At 54.6% G+C, this 24,114-nt stretch overlaps 2 protein-coding genes across 11 annotated transcripts in view; both read right to left on the bottom strand.

The window, feature by feature from the left end:
• TRAIP (TRAF interacting protein) overlaps positions 1–5,172 on the bottom strand; it is a 61,910-nt gene extending 56,738 nt beyond the window's left edge. For all 9 annotated transcript variants that reach the window (XR_014712379.1, XM_084633745.1, XM_084633746.1 and 6 more), the window contains exons 1-4: positions 5,027–5,172; positions 4,039–4,203; positions 1,814–1,871; positions 319–402 (exon numbers count right to left, since the gene is read on the bottom strand). Coding sequence is in view for 8 of the 9 variants with exons in the window: in XM_084633745.1 (XP_084489871.1) it covers positions 319–402; positions 1,814–1,871; positions 4,039–4,136 (240 nt within the window). In the remaining variant the exon portion in view is untranslated. The remainder of the gene's footprint in view (positions 1–318; positions 403–1,813; positions 1,872–4,038; positions 4,204–5,026) is intronic.
• A 2,704-nt stretch (positions 5,173–7,876) lies between these two features.
• The window catches only part of CAMKV (CaM kinase like vesicle associated), a 64,088-nt gene continuing 47,850 nt past the window's right edge, over positions 7,877–24,114 (bottom strand). For both annotated transcript variants that reach the window (XM_084634475.1, XM_084634476.1), the window contains exons 3-11: positions 21,168–21,299; positions 19,697–19,771; positions 18,495–18,633; positions 17,866–17,986; positions 16,058–16,133; positions 15,390–15,526; positions 14,125–14,203; positions 13,829–13,916; positions 7,877–11,492 (exon numbers count right to left, since the gene is read on the bottom strand). In XM_084634475.1, coding sequence (XP_084490601.1) covers positions 11,238–11,492; positions 13,829–13,916; positions 14,125–14,203; positions 15,390–15,526; positions 16,058–16,133; positions 17,866–17,986; positions 18,495–18,633; positions 19,697–19,771; positions 21,168–21,299 — 1,102 coding nt within the window. In that variant the 3' untranslated portion in view covers positions 7,877–11,237. The remainder of the gene's footprint in view (positions 11,493–13,828; positions 13,917–14,124; positions 14,204–15,389; positions 15,527–16,057; positions 16,134–17,865; positions 17,987–18,494; positions 18,634–19,696; positions 19,772–21,167; positions 21,300–24,114) is intronic.

The raw sequence follows: 24,114 nt of genomic DNA, 5'->3' as shown, positions 1-24,114 counted from the left end.
GAACAGTTATAACATATGGGAAGGGCTTCAGGGAAGATGACAAGTGAAGGGGAAGTAGCGAAGGGGTGGAGATGGCTTCCTCATTTGAAAGAAAAGCAGGGACCACGTGAAGCACCACGTGAAGGTGTTCAGCAGGAAGAGCTGAGCTGACCTCAGTGGCGAGGACAAGGACAGAAAGCAGAGAGGCAAACAGGAGAAAGACCACCAACATCCACCTTTGAAACCCAGGACTGTTTAGAGACTCCACCAGTAACTGAAAGAAGCTGTTGGGACAGACTGTGGCTCCAGGCTGCTGTTAAGAGAACTCAATCAGAATACCTGTAGGCTTTCTGCATCCAGTGATGTCTGCTCCTCCAGGGCAACATCAAAGAACAGCTTATTGATGATGTGTCTTTTGCTGACCTAGGTAAGACATGGAAAAGGACGAGAGTCATGAGCGTGAAAATGCAGGGAGAACCTTTCCTGCTAGGCAGACAGCTACAATGGGAGAAGGTTACTGTCCCATCACAAGATGTTAATGTGTGGTATGGCTGGTGGAAGTCAGTTCACACAGTTGGCATCTCTATGGTGAAATCCTGTTTTGGATCTGTCACCCAAGCATTGAGATTTACAGCCGTCACTCCAGGCAAGATCCTGGAATTATGACAGAAAGACTCAGGCATTTCTGAGTCAAGAGCAGCTCGTTCTTTGGCAGCTCAGACCCAGCAGCTGATGCTGAACTCACCCAGTGCCAAATCCAAACACAGAAGTACGTGCTGCTCTCTGTATGCAGAGGGTGCTCTAATTGAGTGCAGTAGCTCTCCCCACCTCCCCCATGCCGTTACAGCTTTGTGTTTTAAGTATTATATGCAGTCATGACACCAGCTAATTGCATAGTTACTGCTACATAAGATGTTATTTTGTGAGTAACTCCATGGTAACCCAGAGATGTAAGAGGCGGTGAAGAATACAGGGAATCAACAAGTCAGGGAAGAAACAAGGGCCAAGACCTTGAAAGAAAAGAAAAAGACAGAAGCACACCTATAAAATTAACATGCTGGCTGCGAACTGACTCCTCCATGTAACTCAGCTCAGAGTATAGCCAATACAGCCTAGCACAAGCCAAGACCCCCAATCTTGATAATCACTGTAACGTGAGGCACAAGAACCAGACTAACTTAAGAAATATGGTCTTGGGGTTCAGGCACTGGACTGGGACTCAGAAGAGCTGGGTTCAGTTCCTGGTTCTGCCCAGACTCCCTGGGTGACCATGAGTGAGTCACTGAATCTCTGTGCCTTGGTTCCTAATCTGTAGAAGGGAGATAATCCTTCCTGTCTCCCACCCGCTGTCTTTTTTCCCCTCTTTAGGCTCAGTGCTCCAGAGCAGGGATTGTCTCTCACTGTGTGTATGTGCAGTGTCCTGATCTCAGCTGGGGAAGCTAGGAAGTACTGTAATAAAAATCTCAGGCTTAGATTATTTCCTAGCTCCCTCCACCCCTTTTCCATTTAGTGCTAGTGAAGTTTTGCCACAGTAAAAGCCCTGAAGGCCTGGCAGTAGCAAAACATGCTTCCCAATGTGCCCCAATCTGGCCTGGAGAGGCTTCGAAGGAGGATTTCAGTCTCCATGGCCCATTCACTCCTTAGCCTCTCTGCTAGAGTGTAAGTAGTGACGTCCAGCACAGTCTGATGGTGACTGAGAGGTGACAGCCAATCTCTGCATGCCATCAACGCCTCTGTGAGCCATCACTGTGCCCTCAGGCCTGAGCTCTGACAGTGCTGGTAGACAGCACTGGGATGTAGAAATACAGTGTTTTATTCAGGATTAAGGATTTACCTGGATTCTACACTGTGGACAAGTCCGACTCGGAGCAGTGTCAAACCACTGGATGAGACTGCGGGAGAAAGAGAAAAAAAAATATACAGTGAATTGTTAGAATTTAAGATCATCTGTTCTAAAGGTTGTCAACCAAGGGCTACATTGCTAACCTACCAGGAAACAGAGGAATAATTTCTATCAAATGGAGGATGTTTGGGACATGCTTTAAGCTCCCCAGGACAACAGCATGTGGAGAAGACTGTGCAGTCTGATGTTAGGAATTGGGTCTTCAGAGCACCTTAAGAACTGTGTGATTACTGGCAGCAAAACAAATAGCTTAGCCAGTCATATCCAAAGGGCACAGTTCCCCTTACCACCCCGCCAAACCATTACTGAGCAAAGCGATCCCCAGATGTTCTTTTCATTAAAGTCAGTGACCATCACCAGGGTGATTCATTTTGATGTGGATGAGCGCACCCTGGTAAAACATGTCCCCTCTGCCCCCCTCCCCCCACACACTCAATTGATCCCACAGGAAGAGCACATGCCTCCAGCTCAAATCACTTGCAAAGGAACTCCAGCAAAAGCATGGAATTGATTAGGATTGTTTTGTCTTTAGCCTGCTCCTGCTGAAGCGCATGGACAAGCACTTTGTGTAGAAGCAACACAATGGTATCATCTCTGATGGAGAAGGCAAGGAAACCAAGACCACAGATGGGGAAGGGACAAGCGTGAAGGGGGAGGGAGCAGCACCCGCATCAGAGTTCAAGAGCATTGCAAGTTTCAGCCCCATTTCACTCTAGCACATTCCTCCAACAAAGTGAAAAATCAATCAAGAAAGCCCAAGCACCACACCCTTAGCCAGAAGAAGGGTCACTGTGAGAAGGAGGTTCAGGGGAGAGAGAGGGAATTGTGGAAGACAGAGAGAACAGACAAAACACAAAAGATGGAAGGAAGAAATGAGACGAGAAAGACTTGAACAGCAGAGGTGTTTTCTACAAGGGAAGGAAGCTGCTAAGAGGAAAGAGGATATTCAGTTACCAGAGTTATTTATTTGTCTGGTAGTCAAGAGAAACTCAGAAATAAGACTTCCCAAGGAGAATCATATGAGCCAACAAGTGACACTAGGCCCTGGTACAGAATCTTAGTTTGGGTCACCATGAAAAAAGCTTCTTTAACATATGACTCAAGAGGGGAGAGCCTGTGGCATACAGACATATTTAGTGTGTTTGGCATTTCTCCATTTTAATGAAAAAAATGAGTTTCAATTTAACATCACAGGGAAAAAACGTATCTTGAAGTCTGTATATTGATGGGCCTAATCCACATTTCCTTTAGTCTCAGAGTATTAACAGCACAGGACTAGGATTCGATTCCTGTTTCCAAACGGATACTGGCTTACTGTAAGCTTGGAAAGTTAACTTCCACTCTGCCTCACTTTTCCTCATCACTAAAATGAAGAGGTGAGATATCTACCCACCTCACAGTGGCACTGTGGGACTTTAATATTCAAAAAGCACTCTGAGAGCCTTCAAGGATGCCATGTTACAAAAAACAACATTAAGACAAATTAAGTACTTTTTACTACTTTTGAGTATAAGGCACTCAATCTGCCTAGCTACAATCAGCACTAACTAGTCAAGAACCATGCAGAATTTCCCACATTGCTCAGTTTTGCATTGCATTGGCAGAACTGCACCCCCTTCCCTACTACAGCCCTCAGTGGCACTACAACTCTGCCAAAGCACTTCCATGCTGATCTGCAGCTCCCCTGCAATTCCAGTGCTCCTAATACACAACTATACCAACGTAGCTCAATGCCAACCCACAGAACCTCTTGTTATTTTAGTTCTCCATCTCTCAGAAACAGAAAAAGCCCAACTTTTAGAAACCTGCACTATGATGATGGCCAACTAACAATCTGTCAACCCACCCCTTCAAAAAGCAAGAAGGGTCAGCCAGGCATAAGGTGCATGGTTTTTAATGTCTGTGTTCATCCTTAGGTCTGTGTTCATCCCCTTCAACTATAACATTTGCAAACAGCAGGATTGGAGAAGAGGAGGCTGAAGAGTTCAGAGACTGAAATGCAGAAAGACAAGAGATTATCACAAGAACAAAACACTGGAGAGGCACTTCCTCTGTTTCGCTAGAGATACTCACATCATCATAAGACATATTAACTCAGCAGTTGAAGGAGATGCATGTTTTTACCACTATCTGTCATGCTGTTCATGTCTACTCACCACTCCTGATGGAAGGTGTGTCCGCAGTGGATAGCTGCCACATCCTTGTGATTGTCAAAGAAATCCGAGCAGATGGTACAGTGGGCACGGATAGGCATCCTCTATTGTTCCTACTGACATCCAAGAGGCTGCCACAGCACAACCAGGGAAGCACCTCTCCTTGGCCTATGCAAGGAGAGATGAACACACCAGCCTCAGCGGGGCTGTCTCCCAAACCAACACCAAACAGCCTCACAAGCTTAGATCTTTAGCTGGCATAGGGGCCAGGCTGCTATACACAGGGCATAACCTGACATTTAGGATGGCACGGGGGGACCCACTATGAGCTGCAGGCAGGTCAGAGGGATGGCACAGAAGGCACTGTAGGGTATAATATGCAGGGCATGCATGGCATGCTGCTATTCATGGTACTCATGGCCAGGCATGGGTGGGGATTAAGGAGATGTTGCTGTATATGGCACGGGTGTCAAACATACTGTCCCCAGGATACATCCAGCCCACACGACGTGTTTGTGCCCAGCACGATACACCCAGATGGGGCAGAATCTTGACTTTGCCCTAGTGGCTGTAGAGACTTGTCCCACCGGGAGCCACGTGCCCCCCCCCCCAGACTGCAGCCAGCCCGGAAGGGCGACGCTAGCTCCCAGCGCGAGCCGGGGCCCGAGCCCAGCGTCCCGTCGGGGTCACAGCAGCTGTCACGCTGGAGGCTGCAGCAGGGAACGAGCCGGGGACTCGCGCCGAGCACAGGCTGGAGGCTGCCCGGGTCGGGGCCCCCCTGGCTGGGCGGACGCGCGGGTGTAGGCGGCAGCGGCTCTCTCCGGGACAGGGCGCCGAGGAAACGGCGGGCAGCCCGAGCGGGGCACTCGGGCCAGCTCCCGCCCGGCTTCCCGCTCTGCCCCAGCCATCCCCCGCCCCCTGACGACGGGGCCCTCGCGGGAGACGGGCTCGGTCCCGGAGCGGGAGGTCGCCCCGGTTCGCATCGCGTTACCAGTTCAAATCTGGTTCATTCCGAGGTGGCTTCCGGCATGAGCCGGAAATGACGCCCCCGGGAAAGGCGCGGGGCCCGCCCCGTCGCGCTACATGGCTGAGGAGGGGGCGGGGCCGGCTTCCTCCAGTTGCTCCCCCGCCTGGCCCCAGCGGGCTCTCTGGGGCGAGGCTAACGGGAGCACGGGGTCTTAGCCCCGCCCCAGCCTGACCGGCCGGAGCGCACAGCTGGGGCGTGGGGCGTGGGGCGGGGGCCGCACATTCAGGGGCGCGGTGTGCGCTGTTGTAAGGCCCGCTCATGGGGTGGGGCGTGTGAGTCGGGGCAGGGCCTGCAGACTCAAGGGGCGGGACCTGGGGGATGGAACAGGGTTTGTCTCTTGTTAGGGGACTGGGTGCAGAGTCTCACCTTCCATTAAACAATCCTGTTTCCAGCCCACCACCTGGCAAATGTGGCCTGAGTGTCACTGACACTGCCATGTGTCCAGGGCTGCAAAAAGCCCAACACCATAGCTCTGGGAGGTGTGAGCTGCTCCATCCATCTCTGTGGGAGTGTTAAATCTGAAACCTAATGATGGTGATTTGATTATCAACTCCAACTGTCCCACTGCCAATCGTTATAGCAGGACCATCTAATCATGTGCTCACAAGGACTCCCCTGGCTTTGTGGGCACGTTAAGTCCCAGCTGACCCTTACTCATCCACCAAAATCTCCAGCTACCCTGACACCATCTAGCTCTCTTACATTTGTAATGATGTACCATTTGTTTAACAGACGGCTCCTGCTGTAGCATGCCGTCTCAAGCCTTTGTCTCCTCATATGCCAGGAGAACCCAACAAACCATCCTGCTTCCCACAGACCTTCCAATGAAGCATCATGGGAGCACCAGTGCAAAGGATTCTGGGAAACATCTGAAACATCAGCTTGGGAGTGACCGATGATTGGATCGCAATCCTCCTTTTTGATCCCATTTCCTTGCCCATTCACAAGGACTGTTGGCCCCATTGCACAATATCAGTGAGAACTAGGGGATCTGCTCCTCATCCCTGGAGCATGCAGTGGCTATTAGGTGGGGTCCCCTCTCCAGGGCCACATCCTGGCCCAGGGCTGGGGGAAGAACATCTGGGGAGTTGCTGCCATGCCAGACACTCTGGTGCTCTGAGGCTTGCTCCCAGCCGTTTCCCAACCCCTTTTGGAGCAGACTGTGCTGCAGTCTGTGCATAGCAGACAGACGGGGTGCTGTGCCTGCCCACAGGACAGCAGAGATCAGATGAGCTGGATTTTAGAGGCGGGGGGAGGGAGGGGGAATCCCCAAGACTCGGTGATTAACCTCCTCTTAGCTGCACCTCTACCTACCCCACCCCTTGTTCCTTCCAGCCCCCAGAGCATCTGTGTCCCACCCACTCTTCCCCCAGCTCAGCTCTGAGGCACAGAGGCATGCATGGCAGCTGGCTAGAGGATCTGCTCCTGGCAGCAGCCTGGTGTATGAACTGGCCCCTAGAAGGGCAGAGTTCATCGGCAGGGCAGACAAAGAGACAGAGCAGGTATGGCTGGTGCTTTCTCGGTTTGTCCTCAGAAGGTCTTTATTTGCCAGTGGTACAGTACAGCGATCACACAGGAGCTTCTGGGTGGTCGTAGTGGAAATAAAAGTTTCATAGACAGAACTCAACCCTACAAACATGCAGCTGCAAATCAAGGACAAGGGGAAAGTAAAGCTGGAGTGGTGGGACCATAGCCCAGAAAACCGCAGGCTGGGAGGGCCCTGGGGCAGGCAGCTGTGGAGAACGCCCCACTGATGGCAGGTCAACTCTGCAGGCCCGTCACAGCGGGACTCAGGCTTCCCTCCTGTGTTTAGTTTGGGGCCAGGGGAAAGGGACACAGGGGGCTGATGGGCCAGGCCTGACCCTGGGGGTACCTGAGGGGCTCTTGTCAAGTGAGCATAGCTCACAGGGCTCTCATCTGGACTGCTTTCCCCTACCCTTCAAAGAACTGATAGCCAGTGCTGCAAGCACCCTGCACCTAGGAACAGGCAGGCAAATGCCTTCACAAGACTACTTCTAGGCCTTTGAACTAAAGCATCGGGTGGGGTTGTTCAGGCTCCCACGGTTGTGACCACATGGTAGAGTGGTATCTAACCAGCACCCAATGGCTCATTCACTAGAGCACTAGATAAGGCTGCACCCTAAACTGGGGCGGGGTGGGACAGATCCTGATCCAAGCTCTAGACTGTGCATTCCACCAGAATGCAATATTTCTGGAGCACTCTATAGCCCAGGGCCGGGCAAACTTTTTGGCCCGAGGGCCACATCGGGGTTGCAAAATGGTATGGAGGGCCAGGTAGGGAAGGCTGTACCTCCATAAACAGCCTGGCCCCTGCCCCCTATCTGCCCCCTCCCACTTCCTGCCCCCCTCAGAATTCCCAAGCCATCCAACCCCTCTGCTCCTTGTCCCCTGACTGCCCCCTCCAGGGACACCCCCAGCCCTAACTGCCCCCCCGGGTCCCAACACCCTATCCAACCCCCCCGTTCCCTGTCCCCTGACTGCCCTGACCCTTATCCACACCCCTGCATCCTGACAGGCCCCCTGGGACCCCTGACCCATCCAACCCCTCCCCTTGTCCCCTGACCACCCCCTCCCGGGACCCCTGTCCCTAACTACCCCCCCAGGACCCTACCCCTTATCCAACCCCCCCTGCTCCCTGTCCCCCCTCCCAGGATCCCCCAACCTCCCGGGACCCCACCCCCTATCCAACCCCCCCGCTCCCGGTCTCCTGACCGCCCCCTGCAACCGCTCCCCATCCCCTGACTGCCCCCTGGGACCTCCTGCCCCTTATCCAACCTCCCTCCCCCCGCCCCCTTACCATGCCGCTCTGAGCAGCAGGACAGGCTTATTGGAAAGCCTGGGAGATGGGTGGGGGACAGAGGACAGCAGGGGAGGGGCCAGGGACTAGCCTCCCCAGCCGGGAGCTCAGGGGCCAGGCAGGATGCCTGTAGTTTGCCCACCTCTGCTATAGCCCCTATAAGGTTTCACATTGGAAACTCTAGAACCTCAACAGGGTGGTGGCAATCTAGATCACTTATTGGCAAGCATGTGATGTGATCTAGGACAAGACCTTCACAAGCTGGATGCCTGAGATGCTCTAGAGCTGTCAGGAGCTCTCCTCTAGGATGATCTAGAACCTTCACAAGTGCAGAGTGCTCTAGAACATTTAGCTGTAAAACACATTTTTGCTAATGGGCAATGACTCAGGAAACTAGAAAAACCTTCTCTTGTGCTAGAGTAGAATCCCAGACTCTGCTTACCAGCAGCTAAAACCAATCCCTTTCCACCGCCATATGCCCAAACAGCCCAGCACAAAACAAGCCCAGAGCAAGTCTCCTTGGGCAGGGCTGGCTCCATGGGGTGGGCACTATAATGGGCCTGGAGACCAGAGCGGACCATGTGCTCCCCAAGAGGACAAAGCCCCCTGCTGCTACAGTTCAGCACAGGGCCAGCCGTATAGGGTGGGCACTGTGGGTGAATGATGGGGGGCGCCGTGGGAAAGAGACAAGGAGTGGGGCAGGACTGGGGTGCAAGGCCACAGAAGGGAGCTCAGGGCAATGGAGGAGGAGCACAATCAGGGGTGGGTGCAGAAGAGTGGCTCAATGAGCCACGTGCCAAACATCTTATCGCCTTGGATCCACTCTGTTCCAGAAGCCACATTTGTATCAGGCTATCCTGATAGAACCTTATTGTCCAATCAGTGCTCATCCCCACCCTAAAATGGTAAAATGTGCACTGCTAGCTGCTGATGCAGGGGCGATGGGGGGCTGGGGGAGACAGCAAGGCTCAGGGAGGATGGGTTAGGGGCCAGAGGAGGCAGCAGGGACCAGGGCACCATTTTCCCTAAGGCCAGCCCTAGTTCTGCAAACTGTCAATTCAGGGTCGGGGCAAGGGAACACAACTCTGCAAGGGGCCACTGTCCAGCGCTACAGTCAGGAAAGCCCCGCTCGGACTGGATGGGCCCAGGCCTCAGCCTCCACAGTACAGAACCTCTATGTGCCCCAGGTTAAGCCTCCGGGAGGAAATAAGACTACACAGTGCTGAACAGGGCACACGTGGGTCACTATGTATGCACATCCACACAACGAGAGTATATACACCACTCCCACCCCCAGAGCCTCCATAAACACATCCAGCAGGGGCTGAATCTCACACGGCCAAAGCCGGGACCAGAGCTGTGCCATATAAGTCTCACACACTCACCATACTGCTCCCATAGACATGCTGTGTGCTGTCACACGTGGGCTGCAAACACCACAATCAGCCTGGACAATGGCAAAGCTGTTCTTGTAGAAAGAGGCATAGGACAGTGCTTTGGCGATGAATCAACCCCCAACCCCTCCCTGCTCCCCCTTGTTCCAACAGGCCAACCCAGAGCTCCTGCACGCCTTTGGATCAGCACACACAGGGATTGGGGGCCAGCTTTCAGCAGGGCTGCAGTTCTAGTCCCTGGCCATGCGGAGTTTGTGATGGCCACTGGACAGCTACAGAGGCACCTCTTGTGAGGGGTCTGCAGCCCCTTGGACATTCCCAGCAGCCCCCTTGTTCCTCCCAGGGCTGCTCCAGCAGTGGCCGTGATGCACAAATGCTGGGCTCCTCCACACATTGAGCCACCACAGGCAGCCCTGGTGCCCACAGCCTGGCAACAGGACCATTGCTGTCAGTGACACCAGTGAGCCTGCGAAGGCAGCAGTGAGACCAAAAGTGTCATGCTGGGAGGATGCCACTGTGAGTCAGTGGAGTCTGGTCTGTATCTGCCGTGGGTTCGGGCTCTAAAGCAGCGGAGCAGAGTGTAGGGATGATGTGTCTCACCCCCACGTGGATCCAGCCCCTTCTGGAGCCTGCTGTGGATGCAGATTAGGGAGATACAGGACATACCCAGTGCTTACTGGCCAGGGTGAGGCAGCGCTGGTGCTCAGGCGTCTCCCTCATCCACGGGGAGGAAGGCAGGTCTGCAGTCCATGGGGCCAGATGCCACCATTACAGCAGGGAGGAGGGACACCCAGGCCACTTGCTCTCTGCACATCACCCAAAGCTCCAAGCAAGCTCGGTGAAGGTGGTGAAGGACTGGAATGGGTTATCTAGGGAGGTGGTGGAATCTCCATCCTTAGAGGTTTTTAAGGTCTGTCTTGTCAAAGCCCTGGCTGTGAAGATTTAGTTGGGGCTGGTCCTGCTTTGAGCAGGGGGTTGGACTAGATAACCTCCTGAGGTCTCTTCCAACTCTAATCTTCTATGATCCTATGATTCAACAGGAACCTGTAGGCATGAGAGGGGGAGTCCCACTGGTGCCAGCAATTGCATGGGAAGCTTTATCTGGGATCTAAGTGCAGCATCCCTGTCCTAGGCCACTTGAATCTCAAGCCCTCCCCACCTCCTTGTCACCCCACCCCTCCAGCCAGCTCAGCTCAGCTGCTGCTCTCCAGACTGGTGCTCAAATCCTTCCCTAAATGGCTCAGGATTGCCTCTCTCCCCACTCCCAGGGTGAATGCACCCAATAAACGCACACTTGTTCACCCATGGATACACATATGGACACACCCACCCACCCAGAGACCCATACACACACACCAATGTATAATCACAGACACCCAGACACGCACTAATTCATATGGACACCCACACAAACACCCCATGTCCGGAGACACATACACTGCAATGGACACACAGCACATACATGCAGCTGTATGTAAATGCACACACACACAAGTGCTGGGTATGGACACAGTTGGATCTGTGCCCAGGCTCCCAATTGGATCTGGAACTCAGGAGGTTGGTTGTGTTTGATCCTGACGTGCCGGCTTCCTCTCACTTGGCCCAGTGATGGGGGATCAGGTGGTTCAGTGAGTGGGCAGACTCAGAGAGCAGCCTCCAGTGAGGAAAGGAAACCAACAAAGCCACCAAAGGAGACAGAGAAAAGAAAAGCAAAGGGAGAGAGAGAAAACTCCATGCAAGGGGCTCTGCTTCTGCCTCTGTCTGTCCAACTGGGCCTATTGGGTCGCTCCAGGCTCAGGAACATAGAAAATAGAAGCTCTGTGCAGTGGCCCAGCTAGGGGTAGACAGAGTCAGACAGACAGGCACATAGCAGGGACAGACAGAGAGCCAGGGAGGTTTGGATACCATGCCAGCAACTATGTACAATGAGAGATCCAGTGCTTCCCCACCCCGTCCCTCCTGTTCAGCCGGTTTCCTCGGTCCAGGCCTCGGGGGTGGCACTGGGGGCAGTGGCTTCTTCTCCATTACACGTAGTTGGGGCTCCCGCTGTTGGGGCAGTGCTGTCAGGTGTGGCGGTGGCCGCAGGCTGCGTGGCAGTGGCGGGGGCTGGCAAGGTGGCACTGTCCAGCATGGCGGCAGCTGGCAGGGTCGGCTTTGCCGGCTCAGCCTGCTCGGGTGCACGGAGCCGCTTCATAAGCGTGGTCACTCGCACGGCTTTCTGCGGGGAGGGGAGGAATCCCATCGGTCACTACGGCATGGGTGGTCTTTCACCATTGCTGACTGGCCCTCTGCCCCCACACTGAGCTCCTACCTCCTCCTCCATCCTGCCCACTGCTCCGTGCCCCTCTGTCTGCCCCAGCCTTCCCAGCCCTGCAGCTCCCTCAAACAAGTGCAGCGTGCAGGGGCAAGAGCCAGGCTCTGTGACCAGTGACTCAGGGGATGGATACACCATGAGTGCTCCAGTGGTACAGCTGCAGCACCGCCACTGAGTGCCCTAGTGTAGACAAAAAGAAAAGGAGTACTTGTGGCACCTTAGAGACAAATTTGTTAGTCTCTAAGGTGCCACAAATACTCCTTTTCTTTTTGCGAATACAGACTAACATGGCTGCTACTCTGAAACCTAGTGTAGACTCTTCCTCCATTGATGGAAAGGGTTCTCCCCTTGCTGCAGGGAACATGCCTTCCCAGGCAGTGGTAGCCAGGTTAATGGAAGGGTCTATGCCGGGGGTTGGGTAGGCTTAGCTACAGCCCTTGGGGGTGAATTTTTTCACACCTCTGAGCACTGCTACATTTTAAGTGTAGACCAAGTCTCACAGGGAACAGACATTATGGGGATGCTGCAGTTACCCCAGAATTATATGGTGTCATACTGCCTGCTTGACTTGGGCTTGTATACAGCCGCCCATCACCACAGTCCTGGGGCTCCAACCATGCAAATCAATAGCAACAGTGAAGCCCTTAGTGGACTTTGTGGAGCCTCCTTTTGGGGTCAACACTCTGCTTGGGGAGGTGCCCTAGGGTGAGCTGGCCCTTTAAGGAGGCTAGGGCTCAGCTGGGCCAAACCTGGCTTGCCCTCCCAGGTGGAGGAGAGGTACAGGCCTGTGGTCCAGGCAGACTGGAGAAGATCCCCAGGACAGCAGCCCTGGCCGGCCAGGGGTGAGTGGGAGCATAAGGAGAGGTTCTGAGATGGACACAGGGTAATTTGGACTAAGGGGGCTGACAGCCCAGTTGTTAGGGCTCTGGATACCCTCAGCAGGGGGTGCGCACAGATTCTCCCTAGGCTGCCGCCCTGTGTGGGGGGGGAGGGGTGCAGTGACCCCTGCTGTTAAGGAGACAATGGACAGACTCTGATTACCCCAAAAGGGGTGGCTCTTTCAGACTTCTCCAGAGGGTTAGGTCACTACAATGATGGGCCAGCACTGGGAGTCAGTGACTGACTGAAACTCTAGGGAAACTGAGGCAGTGTCCAATGCTGGCTATGGCAGGACCTTGCTATTGGAGAGTTTGTGTGAGACAGGGATCTCAAACTCAAATCACCACAAGGGCCACATGAGGACTAGTACATTGGCCTGAGGGCCGCATCACTGACACCCCTCCCGCCGCCACTCTACCCCTTCCATAAGGCCTCGCTCCTGCCCCGCCTCTTCCCACCCCTTCCCTACCTCCATTCCAACCCCTTCCCCAAAGTCCCCACCCCAACTCCGCCCCCTCCCTGCCCCTATTCCAACCCCTTCCCCAAATCCCCGCCTCTTCTCCGCCTCCTCCCCTGAGTGTCCCCGCTCCTCCCCCTCCCTCCTGGAAAGTGCTAAGTGCCGCCAAACAGCTGTTTGGTGGTGGGAAGCGCCTGGAGGTAGGCAGAGGAGTTGGGACGCAGAGTGTTGGGGGGGAAGGAGGGAGGCGATGGGGGAGAGGAGCTTGGTGGCCACAGGAAATAACTCTGCAGGCCGCGTGTTTGAGACCCCTGATGTGAGACCTGAGCATTACAAAGCCAGGAAATACAGAGTTAATGTTAAACAAGAAAGAAACCCAGTGGCAACTGGGTCTGGAAAAGCCCAGTTCAAGCCCCCTCTGAGCATACTAATCCTCTGCCTTCCTCTGGGGCCCTTCACCTGATGGATCCCTTCCTGGCAGCTCCCCGGACAGCTGCAGCAGAGGGGCTGGAGCCGCAGTGGGAGCAGCTTTGCCTGCTGACAGGCTGGTTTCCTTGCCCTGCCTGAGAGCGGGACACCAGAGACCTCTCTGTCTCGGTACTCACCTGGCCCTCCTGTCTTCTCTGCACCCGTCACTGCGAGATCCTCCCTCCACACCACACCCTGTGGTCCAGAGCAGGACTGAGACCCAGGGTAGGTTCAGTGACTGGCCCAGGGTGTCGGTGGCTCAGCTGGGAACTGACTGCTGATCTGTGCAATCCCAGGCCAGTTCCCCACTCCCAGATTACCCTTCCTACCCTGACTGTGGAGAACACGGTGCAGGGGGAGGCTGAGATCTCCTCTCTGCTCTGCTCAGGGCTCCCCATGGGTGGAAGCACCTGAGCATGGGGCGAGAGCTATGTACCTTCCACTTCGCTCTGGCAAAGTTCTTCTCAATTTGAGCGCAGACGCCGTCCTTGATGTTCTTATCGGAGGCGGCGTTGCCAGAAATCCTGGAAGCAGAAACACACGTCAATGACCAGCTGCCCACCCAGTCCCCACCACCTCCAGCCTGCACCCAGCTCTTCCCCTGGCACCAGTAAGTGGAGCTGGGGTCTCATGTCCCTCCCAACTCTCACGATACAAGTCAGTGTCCCCTCCATCCCTCCAGGGTCCTCCTGCCAGAAGGCCCCCCGCCTGGAGTCACCAGCGCTGCCTTACCACTCGTGGGAGATGGCTTCTTCAGCTGTGATCCTCTGGTCCTGGTCCACCTCCATCAGACGGGTCACCAGTTCCTTAGCTGCAGAGACAGCAAGTGGGAAGAAGGCGCTTAGTGCTCAGGCCAGCCATGTGCTGGGGCACGGCTCGAAAGGGGATGGTGGCGGGTAGTGGACGCTCAAGCTCCCTGTTCTCATCCGCAGAGGAGCTGGGGCTGGCGGAGAATGGAGAGGAACAAAGGAGCCCAAAGCCCTTTGTGGCTGGCTGCTCTGCTGGAGGAAAGGGTGGCAGGGGGCTCTACCGACCGATCACCAGGAAAGGTCTGTGCAGGGCAGGGAGCATGTGCCCGCCATGGCTGGTCACTGCTTTCCCCAGGGACCAGGCTTGCACAGGCTGCTCAGACAGCTCTTATCCGACTCCTCTCCCACAGGGCAGCCTGGGATGGGGACTGGGCCTTCACTCCTGGAGCAGGCCCCATCCCGCTGTGCCCTGCCTCCCACCCCCCACTCCAGGGACAGCACTCCCTGGACAGTCACTAACCCCCACAGGACTGGCTGAGGAGGGGGAGGGGATGGTGTCCCCATAGAACAGGACTGGCACGGGCAGGATGAGGATGGAGTTAGGACCCCGTAGAAGAGGGCTGGCCAGGAAGAGGACGGGATTGGGGTCCCACAGAACAGGACTGGCTGGGGTGGGATGATGACAGGGTTGCAGTCCCTGTAGAACAGGGCTGGCAGGGGCAGGACGCAGACGTGGTTGGGGTCCCACAGAACAGCACTGGTGGGGGGGTGGAATGAGGATGGCGTTGGGGTCCCATATAACAGGGCTGACGGGGGCGGGATGAGGATGGGGTTGGCTGGCTTCCCACAGAAGAGGACTGGTGGGGGGGGCTTACGAGGATGGGGTTAGGATCCTGTAGAAGAGCACTGGTAGGGGTGGGATGAGGATGGGTTGCAATTCTGTAGAACAGGGCGGGGTCGGGGGGGAGGGGAGGTGACGAGGACTGGGTTGGGGTTGCCATAGAGCAGGACTGGCAGTAACTGTTGTTTTCCTCTCTCCTACTGAGTGGTCTCTCAAGGGAGGGTAGGAGTGTATGGGGTCCCCGCAGCGGGGGCTCTGCAGGCTCTGCATGGGGGTGAATCTCGCCTACATGGGCTCCTCTGTTCCATTGGCTCTCAGGGCTGGGTTTGCGAGTGGGACTCTGAGCGAGCATCACGCTGGTTCTGGACCCAGATGCCCAGCAATGCCCCCAGGCGAGCAAGCCTCACCCGCCTGGGAGATCTCGTCCCAGTAAGGCGGGTCAAATTCATAGTCGCCGGCCAGGATCTTGCGGAAGAGATTCTTATCATGGTTCTCGTAGTCGTCCTCTTCCACCTCCTCATAAAAGGGTGGGTTCCCCGACAGCCTGCGTGGGGCGAGAACGTCGGGGCGGTGAGCATGCCTGGCCTGGCCCAGCGCTCACTACACCTTGGCTCCACTTACCCCATCACTGCCCCTTGGTCTCCGGCCCCCTTCCCTGGGGCCCTTCCAGCTCCCCTCCCTGGGGTCTGGGGACCCTTGGTCTCTGGTCCCCTCGCTCTCTGGCCCCCTTCCCCAGGGCCCCTTTGGTCTCCGGCCCTCTTCCCTAGGGTCCAGGTCCAGGCCCTGGTTGTTGGCTCACTCTCTCAGCTAGTTTCCTGGATGTGGTCTCTGGCTGTCACCCCTGCACCATGTCCTTGACTCTACAGCCCAGTCCATTGTCCCTGTCCCTCCAATATCAGCTTCCTGGCCCAGCTTCTGGCTCCACCCCCCATACTCATCTCTCCAACTACCATCTCCTCCACAAACATATCTTCTGCTCCCTGACCCAGTCTCTGGCTGGCCCCATCCTCAGCTAGCCTGCAAGCCAGGCTCAGAACTCCAGGACCCCAGTCTGTGTTCCCCTCCCTATACTTACAAGATGTACATGATGACACCGATAGCCCAGCAGTCCACAGGCCGTCCATACCGCTGGCGTCCCACCACCTCCGGAGCTGCAACGGCCCAACAGCAAGGTGAGCCCCACACCCAGGCAGTGGCAGGAGCTCCATCTCAGGCTCTCTACAGGCCCTGGTGCCCTATGCAGAGCTGCCAGCGGGTGCCCAGCCCATTACACACAGCAGCCCCCACCTTGGACGTTCCCATGTCAGCAGTGGTGCAAGGGCCAGTCAGGATCTGGCTAGCTAGGGCTACTTCTCATTTACCTACTCCCTTCCGCCTGCCATTTTGGGCCTCACCTTGTGCATGTCTGCACTGCAGCTGGCAGCGAGCCTTCTGGCCCTGGAAGATTCTCTCTGGCCGCGAGGCTGTGCCTGGACTCCCCTTCTGTGGGCTAGCATGGACACCCAGCCTCAGCTCCCGATTCCCCTGCCATCACCTCTCTTGGTGACCCATGTTTTTCCCTTCTCACCGGGGCATTTCCAAGCTGTTTGACTTTCTGCCTACATTGTGACCTCCCCAGCAAAAGACCGGCTGCCTCAGCAGGCCTGCCTCACTCCTCTCCCCAAGCTGGTACACAGTATAACTGCCATGGTGATGTTACCTCCTGGCCCTTGTGAAGCAAACCCATTGATTCTTGAGGGAAAAGCACCACAGAGAGGAAAAGAACCTACACACAAGCTACTAAGCTTACCAGCGGTCCCCCAGCTCCAGCATGGGCTCGGGCAGGTGAGCGGCCCTTCGAACGCCATCATGGGATTTTCTTGTGCTTCCCACCTCATAACACCCTTTGCTCAGAACACGCCCACAGTGGTGTGGGGCCTCAGTGAGCCAAAGTCCTTCCAGCCCTAGCTAAGGATCAGAGTCTGCCATAGACCAGCGGGCCTGCCTGTTAGTGGCATCAGGAGGAAGGCTCTGGGTCCAGTGTAACTCAGGCTATTTAACCAAAAATCCTCCTGTGTCTCTTGGTCCCTGGAGAATCCGGTGTGAGCCTCTATCCCGGTGGGGGAAGCTCTCTGGAGGTGTTACAACCTGAGTGAATTCACCTGATCACCCCCAGTGCTCTTAGCTCCTGGAGGGCTCTGGCCTTGCTCTTCTTTGTGGGCAGCCACCCGCTTTCTGAGCGGACATCAGTGCTCCCAGGTTACTGTGCCCATGCTCTCTGCAGACTGTGGAAACCTCTTCCCTCGACGACAGGGAGCTCAGATCTTTGCAGGGAGAAAGCCCCTGCCAGTGCCATGCCCAGGAGGACCCTGTGTGCATGTGACTTCTCCCCTGGAGGAGGGCAAAGGGGCCGGAACAGCTGCAGAGGGTACAGGATGGCATGTGAAAGGAGGCCCGGCTGGAGCAATCCTGGGCTGAGCATGCTGGTAGGAGGGTTGTGGAGAAAGAAGGGGGCAGGCAGGTGAGGAAGAGCTCAGGAGAATGTGCATGGATCCCATTTGGCCACCTCTTCCAGGTCAGAAATTCTGCCCTTGGGTGGGAGAAGCAAAAGGATGGAAGGGACCTCAGCCCTCATGCTTCAGGGCACAAGCCAGCCTTTAACTATTCCTGAGCCGCTGGAAGGGGCTCTGGGGCAGCCCCTGGGCCGGGGATGAGGGGGTGGCGTGGGGAGGACCAGCCTAGATTACTGAGCCCCTGGAGCAGGCTCTGGGGGCAACTTCTCACTCTGTGGCACACTCTTGGTTTTTGAGCAGAAATACTTCATTTTTGTGCCCTCTCTTGCCTAGTCTGTCCCTTGCTGCCCCTTGCCAAATGCCCCCCGATGCCCACCTCGCTGTTTCTTACCTAGATACTCTGGGGTGCCACAGGGCTCCTTGATGAGGCCGTTCTCTAGCTTTGCCAGGTGGAAGTCACTGATTACGATCTTGGAGTTCTTCAGGCGGTTGTAATACACTAGGTTCTCCAGCTGCAGGTCCCCATACCGAAAGAAAGGCAGGAGTGGAAGGAGAGAGCACAACCCAGCCCAGGGATGGGCACACTGCTGTGTGTGTGTGTGTTTGGGGTGGGGGTGTTTGTGCCTCATGCCCACCAGGGCCTGATAATGCTCCCTGGGCACCAAGGTGCATCTCACCCAGGGCTCTGTGGATCAGCCAGCACCCCATCCTGCCCCAGGGGAGAATGGCTCAGAGAAGAGGCCATTTGCCATATAGAGAAGCTACACTGCTGGGCACACCAGGCCAGGGAGCCACGAACCAGCCTGCAGCAGGGAGCCAGGCTATGGGGCTGAGCAGCATCTACTGGGGAGCACAGTGAGGTACCCCCCCAGAGCCCCATCCCCTGGAGAGGTATGAGAGTGGGGAGCGACATTAGAGCTCAATTGCTTGTGATGGCTGGGGGCTGCAAGGGCAGATGGGGTGTGCAGGTAACAGACTGTCCCGGGGCATGCAGGCCAGTGGGGGAGCTGGCTGACTGACCTTGAGGTTCCTGTGCACAATCTTGAGTGAATGCAGGTAGGCGACGGCCTCCAGCACCTGTCGGATGACATTGCTGGTGTCCCGTTCAGAGTAATAACCCTGATCCAGGATCCAGTCGAACACCTCCCGGCCTGTGGCCCTGCAGTGGGGGGACAAAGCCCACACCTGAGAGAGCAGCAGGGTCAGGCCTTTGCCCTGAGGGGCAGGCCTTGCACCCAACACTCCCCAAGCTATGGCTGGAGCACTCCAAGACTCACATGAGCACCCCAGATACTGCAGGGTCTCAGAACCCTCCCCATCCAACAACAGCAGCTGCCCCAGGCTGCAGAGGCAGCTGGGTCCTTGGCTTGGTTAGGAAAAGCAGGAAGCATGGCAAGGGAAGAGGAGCTGTCCAGGAGTCCAGCCCAGCCAGAGGCAGGACACAGTGTGCATCTCATCAGAGTGCTGGATCTTAGAGCTGCAGGTAATGCTATGGAGCAGCCTCTGCATTTCTGGGTGCTCAGCTGAACCCCCCAGGCCCCTGCTGTCAAGAGTTTCAGTGAAGTTGGCCAAGCCACGCCTACCCAAGAAGCATGCCCACAGCAGGGGCTTGAGCATTCCTGACAGCTCCCCACAGCAGGCTGCAGCTGAATCTGGTGAGGAACATGAATCAGCCTCCACAGAGTCACCACAGATCCCCTGACCTTCCCAGCATGGTTCTTTCTCCTGTATGGCTTGTGTGATAAAGAAGGGTCCCAGACCTGTGTTAATTGAGAGCTCCAGCCCTCTGTACATGGCAATCAACAAGCCCTGTGCTGCCAGCCATAAGCTGCCCTGGCTGTGGCGCATGGCCAGTCCTCAGCTCAGAGCTGAGCTGTAATTCTAAGCAGGAGCTGCCTCTAGACTGACCTGCTAATGAGTACAGCATCTGGCCATGGGGCAAGAGCAGTCCCAGGAGGGGAGCCAGGCCAGCTTTGTGGGGCAGATCTGCATGGAAACAGAGCCTCCCAGAAGGAGAAAGGGGCTTCTGGGAATTACCCAGGGGGCGTCTGGTGTGGCTGCCCCAGACACGTGTCTGGGGAGCAGCAGTGGAGGGATTACAGCCATAGCAAGCTCCCTCTGGGACCCCAGAGCCAGGGTCTCTCTGGGGAGGGGCAGGGGCCCTGTCAGAGCTGGCTGGGGCCAATCTCACAGCTGCCGGGTACCAGGCAGCACTGACTTACAGTTCCAGGAAGATGAAGTACTCTTTGCGGGTGACGTACACGTCCACCAGCTGCAGGATGTTAGGGTGCTTCACCCTGGGAGCACAGAGCAAGAGAACATGGGGTTAGCGGACTCTGCCCAGCGTGGCACCACGTCACTGGGGTACTTGTCTGTGCCAGGACACAGAGACTCTGCCCCCTGCTCTGCTCCCACTAGGGCAGGGCAGGCACTGGAGGCTCTTGTGGGAGCCATGCAGGTCAGAGGGGAGAGAAGACTGGGGAGGCCAAGCTGCGGGAGAGCTGGGTACAACACAGTGGACAGGGCAGGGAGAACGCCGAGCACTGTACAGGCTGGGCAAGATTCCTCACTCAGTTGTGGCCAGCTTCTTCTGCCAGCTGCTCAGCACCCTTTCCTCTGGCTCCTCCCCCAGTCCCTCAGGGTCTCCCATTGGAGGAGGGGGAGGAGCTGGAGGCACAGAGGCTGCCTGATTGGTTGAGAGGGAGGGTGAAACCAACTGGCCCCACCCAGCAGCAGGACGGAGACTGGTGGGTGGGGGCCAGGGATCCCGCCGCAGCCCCAAACTCTGCTAGGACCCCCTGGTGCCCCCACCTCTGAGTCAGGCTGGCCTGGGGGCTGGACCAGCTGGACTCTGCCTCAGACTGGCTGGAGGCCTAGGCCAGACCTTCCCCTCTGTGCCCACCTTAACCCAACCTGGAGCCTGGCACCAGGCCTGGCCATGCCTGCTGGGGAGCTGGGGCTGGGCAACATGCACTGCAAGTCCAGTAGAAGGGGGCGTGGGGATGAAGCCAACTACCAGCACCCAAGGGAAGGGAGCACTGATTTCGCCTGGCCACATAGCCACATGGGCAGGGGCAACTCAGGCTACCCTCTGTGTATAGCCTCATCTCCCCGCTGTAACACACACCCTGTCTCCCCTCTCAGTCCCTGCTATATTGCCTGCAGTGGGGGAGGCAAAGAGTACCCATTGACTGTCAAAGGGTACTGTGGGCATGTCCCAAGAAGAAAGGGCTCTTCTATAAGTTGGCACTGATCACGCACAGAGGTCAGCTTGTGAGCAAGATGTAGTGCTAGGTCAGCTTGGCCCAAGGGACCAGAGGCACAACAAAAGGAGCCGTGGGGCTGCCCTACCCAGCCCTCCCAGCATTGGAGCAGGCGATGTTGGGGGCCCACAGATGGACAAGTGCAGTTACATGTAGAAGAGGCCTGTTGTCAGCAGGAATGCTCTGAGCAGGGGGCCCATTAGAAGGAGACCGGGTTAGCAGAGCCTGGTCAGGTTGTGTCATGGCTTCAGCAGACGTAGCTCCCACTGGTACATTTGTCCCCCTCCATTGGCTGGTCCGCAGAAGAGGATAAGAGTCTATTACAGCTGCTAGCTAACAGAGTTACTCCTGTAGTATACGCAGCGACTCATGCCGTTAATGCTGAGAGCTTCACGCTCAATCCCCAGGATGGGAAGATACAGTGACTCACATTTTGAGGATGATGATCTCATTCTTGGCCGCCTTCCGCACCTTCCGCCCGTCTCTCTTCAGGAACTTCTTGCACGTGTAGAGCTTTCCTGTCGTCTTCTCTTTGGCCCGGAATATTTCACAGAATTCCTCCCTGGGGAACAAATCAGCAGGGGCCCTGTTAGGACTGTCCCAGGTTGCCCCATGTCGGGCTAGTGCTGGCAAGAAGCCCTGTGTGTTACCTTCTGGGAGGGAGGTGCAAGGATCTGCTTCCCTAACTGCTACCTTGGTGCCCAGATCATGCTGTCAGAGCACAGATCAGTGTGGTGGCAATTCATCGAACTAGCGTCAAAGAACTGTCTGTGTGACACCAGCTACCCAACCAATGCTGCGAGGGGCATACACTACAGGACGCGAGGCAGGTGGGAGGCTGAACTCCTTGGGGGGAAGAGTTAAGGTTGCTTGGGTGCCACCTCCATGTTGCACCTTCAGTTGTCGTGGCTTTCGGCAGCACACTCACCCTGCCGCAGTGGGAGAAACCTCCCTGCACTTGAGGAAATTCCAGCACCAGACAGAATTGCTACAATGTGAAAGTGAGGCTGTGACTTCTCCCTCCAGCACAGAACCCCGACCTGGGCTCAGGCTCCCATAGGACACTGCCTCTCTTATATGGAAGGAACTCTGGGCCTCAGTCCTGCTTCTCCAGGCTTTGCCATCACCTTCTGGCCAAGAGGGCTTTTTTTACAGCTGAAACTCACACGCTACATTGGAAGTGCTGTCTCCCTTGCACCCCTGGAAAGCCAGCTAAGTGCAGCAAGGAAATGGGTGTCTAATGCCATGAACTCCCTCCTCTGCTTGGAATGGACTCTGCCTAGTATCATGCTTGCAGCACACCCACCACTACTCCCAGGACTGACTGCTCCAGGTCTACCCACTCCCAGGACTCAATCAGGCCTTAGCACCAAAAGAGAGCAGATCTAAGAAGTCAGATTCCAGCCATCTAGCACCTGTCCACTGCCTGGGAACATTAGCTAGGCATGGGCCCAAAGCCGGCAGCACAGAGCTACATGAACTAATATTGACACCAATCAATGCAAGCTCCATCTCCAACACCCATGACCTTGCCAGTGATGAATCCCCTGATCTAGCCTGCATCTCCAAGGCTGGATGATGCCAGGAGCCCCGTGCTAGCGGGGGATTAATGTTACGTGCGGATTAATGATTTTGCTGCCCCTAGGCCCTGAAATAATTGCTGCGCCCGGCCCCTTATGAACTTGTTTTAGTTTTTTTACAAATTCATTTGAACTAAAATGAATCTAAATATCATTAAAATAATTGAACATTTACAAGTTTTATTATAAATAAAATTACAAGTACAGCGGACCCCCGCTTGAACGTGCGTCTGTATAGCGCGTGACCGCGCATGGATCCAAAACCCTGCGTTCAAGCAGGGGTCCGGTGTATATCAAATATTTTTTTTGTGTAGATACAATAAAAGAAATATAAGTATGTGAATAGTAAGTAGTTACATTTGTTTACACCTATACCTTTGAGCGACAAACGTATTAATTAATTCTGTGTAATCCAGAGAAGTTGGTAGATCCTTTTCAATTGTCAGGAGAGAAAGGGAGTTTAATTTTTCTTCACTGAGATTAGCCCTCAAATAGTTTTTCACCCTTTTTAATGCCGAAAATGATCGTTCCGCTGAACAGTTTGTAGCAGGTGTGCAAATGAACATTCGGAAGGCAATATCAATATTTGGATATACTGAATGAATGTTTCGATTTCAAAGAAGGCTGCAATATCTTAAAATTGACTTCTTTTCATTTTCAGGAATTTTGACACCTTCCAAATACGATCGAAAATGTAGACATTCATTCACAAATGATTCTTCTAAATCTCCTTGGTAGCATAGCTGTAATTTTTTAGCGTGAACGGTTATATCTGTTAAAAGAAAAGGAGTACTTGTGGCACCTTAGAGACTAACCAATTTATTTGAGCATAAGCTTTCGTGAGCTACAGCTCACTTCATCAGATGCATACTATGGAAAATACAGAAGATGTTTGTTTTTATACACACAAATCATGAAAAAATGGGTGTTTATCACTACAAAAGGTTTTCTCTCCCCCCTCCCCGCTCTCCTGCTGGTAATAGCTTATGTAAAGTGATCACTCTCCTTACGATGTGTATGATAATCAAGGTGGGCCATTTCCAGCACAAATCCAGGTTTTCTCCCCCCCCGCCACACACTCTCCTGTTATATCTGTTGTTGAAGTATTGGTAACATTAGAGAGAAACTGAAATCTGCCATAAATTTCTTGATATGCATTACTTCTGTGTTTTAATTCAGCGCATACAAGGTCTAGTATTGTTAAAAAAGTATCTACTTTAAATTTATCTCTACCATACATTTCCACTTCACCTTCGCGTGTCTCATCAGATTGAAGTTTACGCTTTCTTTTTCGCCTTGTGTCAAATTTGTAGTCTTCAGTTTCAGATTTTTCTTTGGCTTTCTCTTCATACATATCAAACAAGTCCCATATAGAGTTAATGTATCCTATTTGTGAGTTGTAGAGTTCTACAACTGTCTGTATATCAATATTAACATTTTGCAGTTTTTGGCTAGTTATATGAAATTGATCCAAGAGTGAGCTCCAAAATATAGCCATAAAAGCTGCCTCAAGTCGATTGAGTTTTCACTGAAGGCCTGCAGCTTCATTACATGTAACAGGTAGCATCTTCCTTTATTGTATTTAAGGCTTTAATTAATAGCATTCCAGTTTTCACTCAAATTATGACAAGCTTCCACTCGAGATGACCATCGAGTCTCAGGAAGTCTTTTTATTACTTTACTGCCTGGCTTCAAATTAGATAGTAAAATCTCCCACCGGTGATTAGAGGCAGAAAAAAATGAATAAAGATGTTGGACAGTTGAGAAAAATGAACATGCTTCTTGACAACTTTCTGC

The sequence above is a fragment of the Lepidochelys olivacea genome (genome assembly GCF_965140295.1).
Source record: "Lepidochelys olivacea isolate rLepOli2 genome assembly, chromosome: 7".
NCBI lineage: Eukaryota > Metazoa > Chordata > Testudines > Cheloniidae > Lepidochelys > Lepidochelys olivacea.
This window is presented reverse-complemented; position numbering and strand designations above follow the sequence as displayed.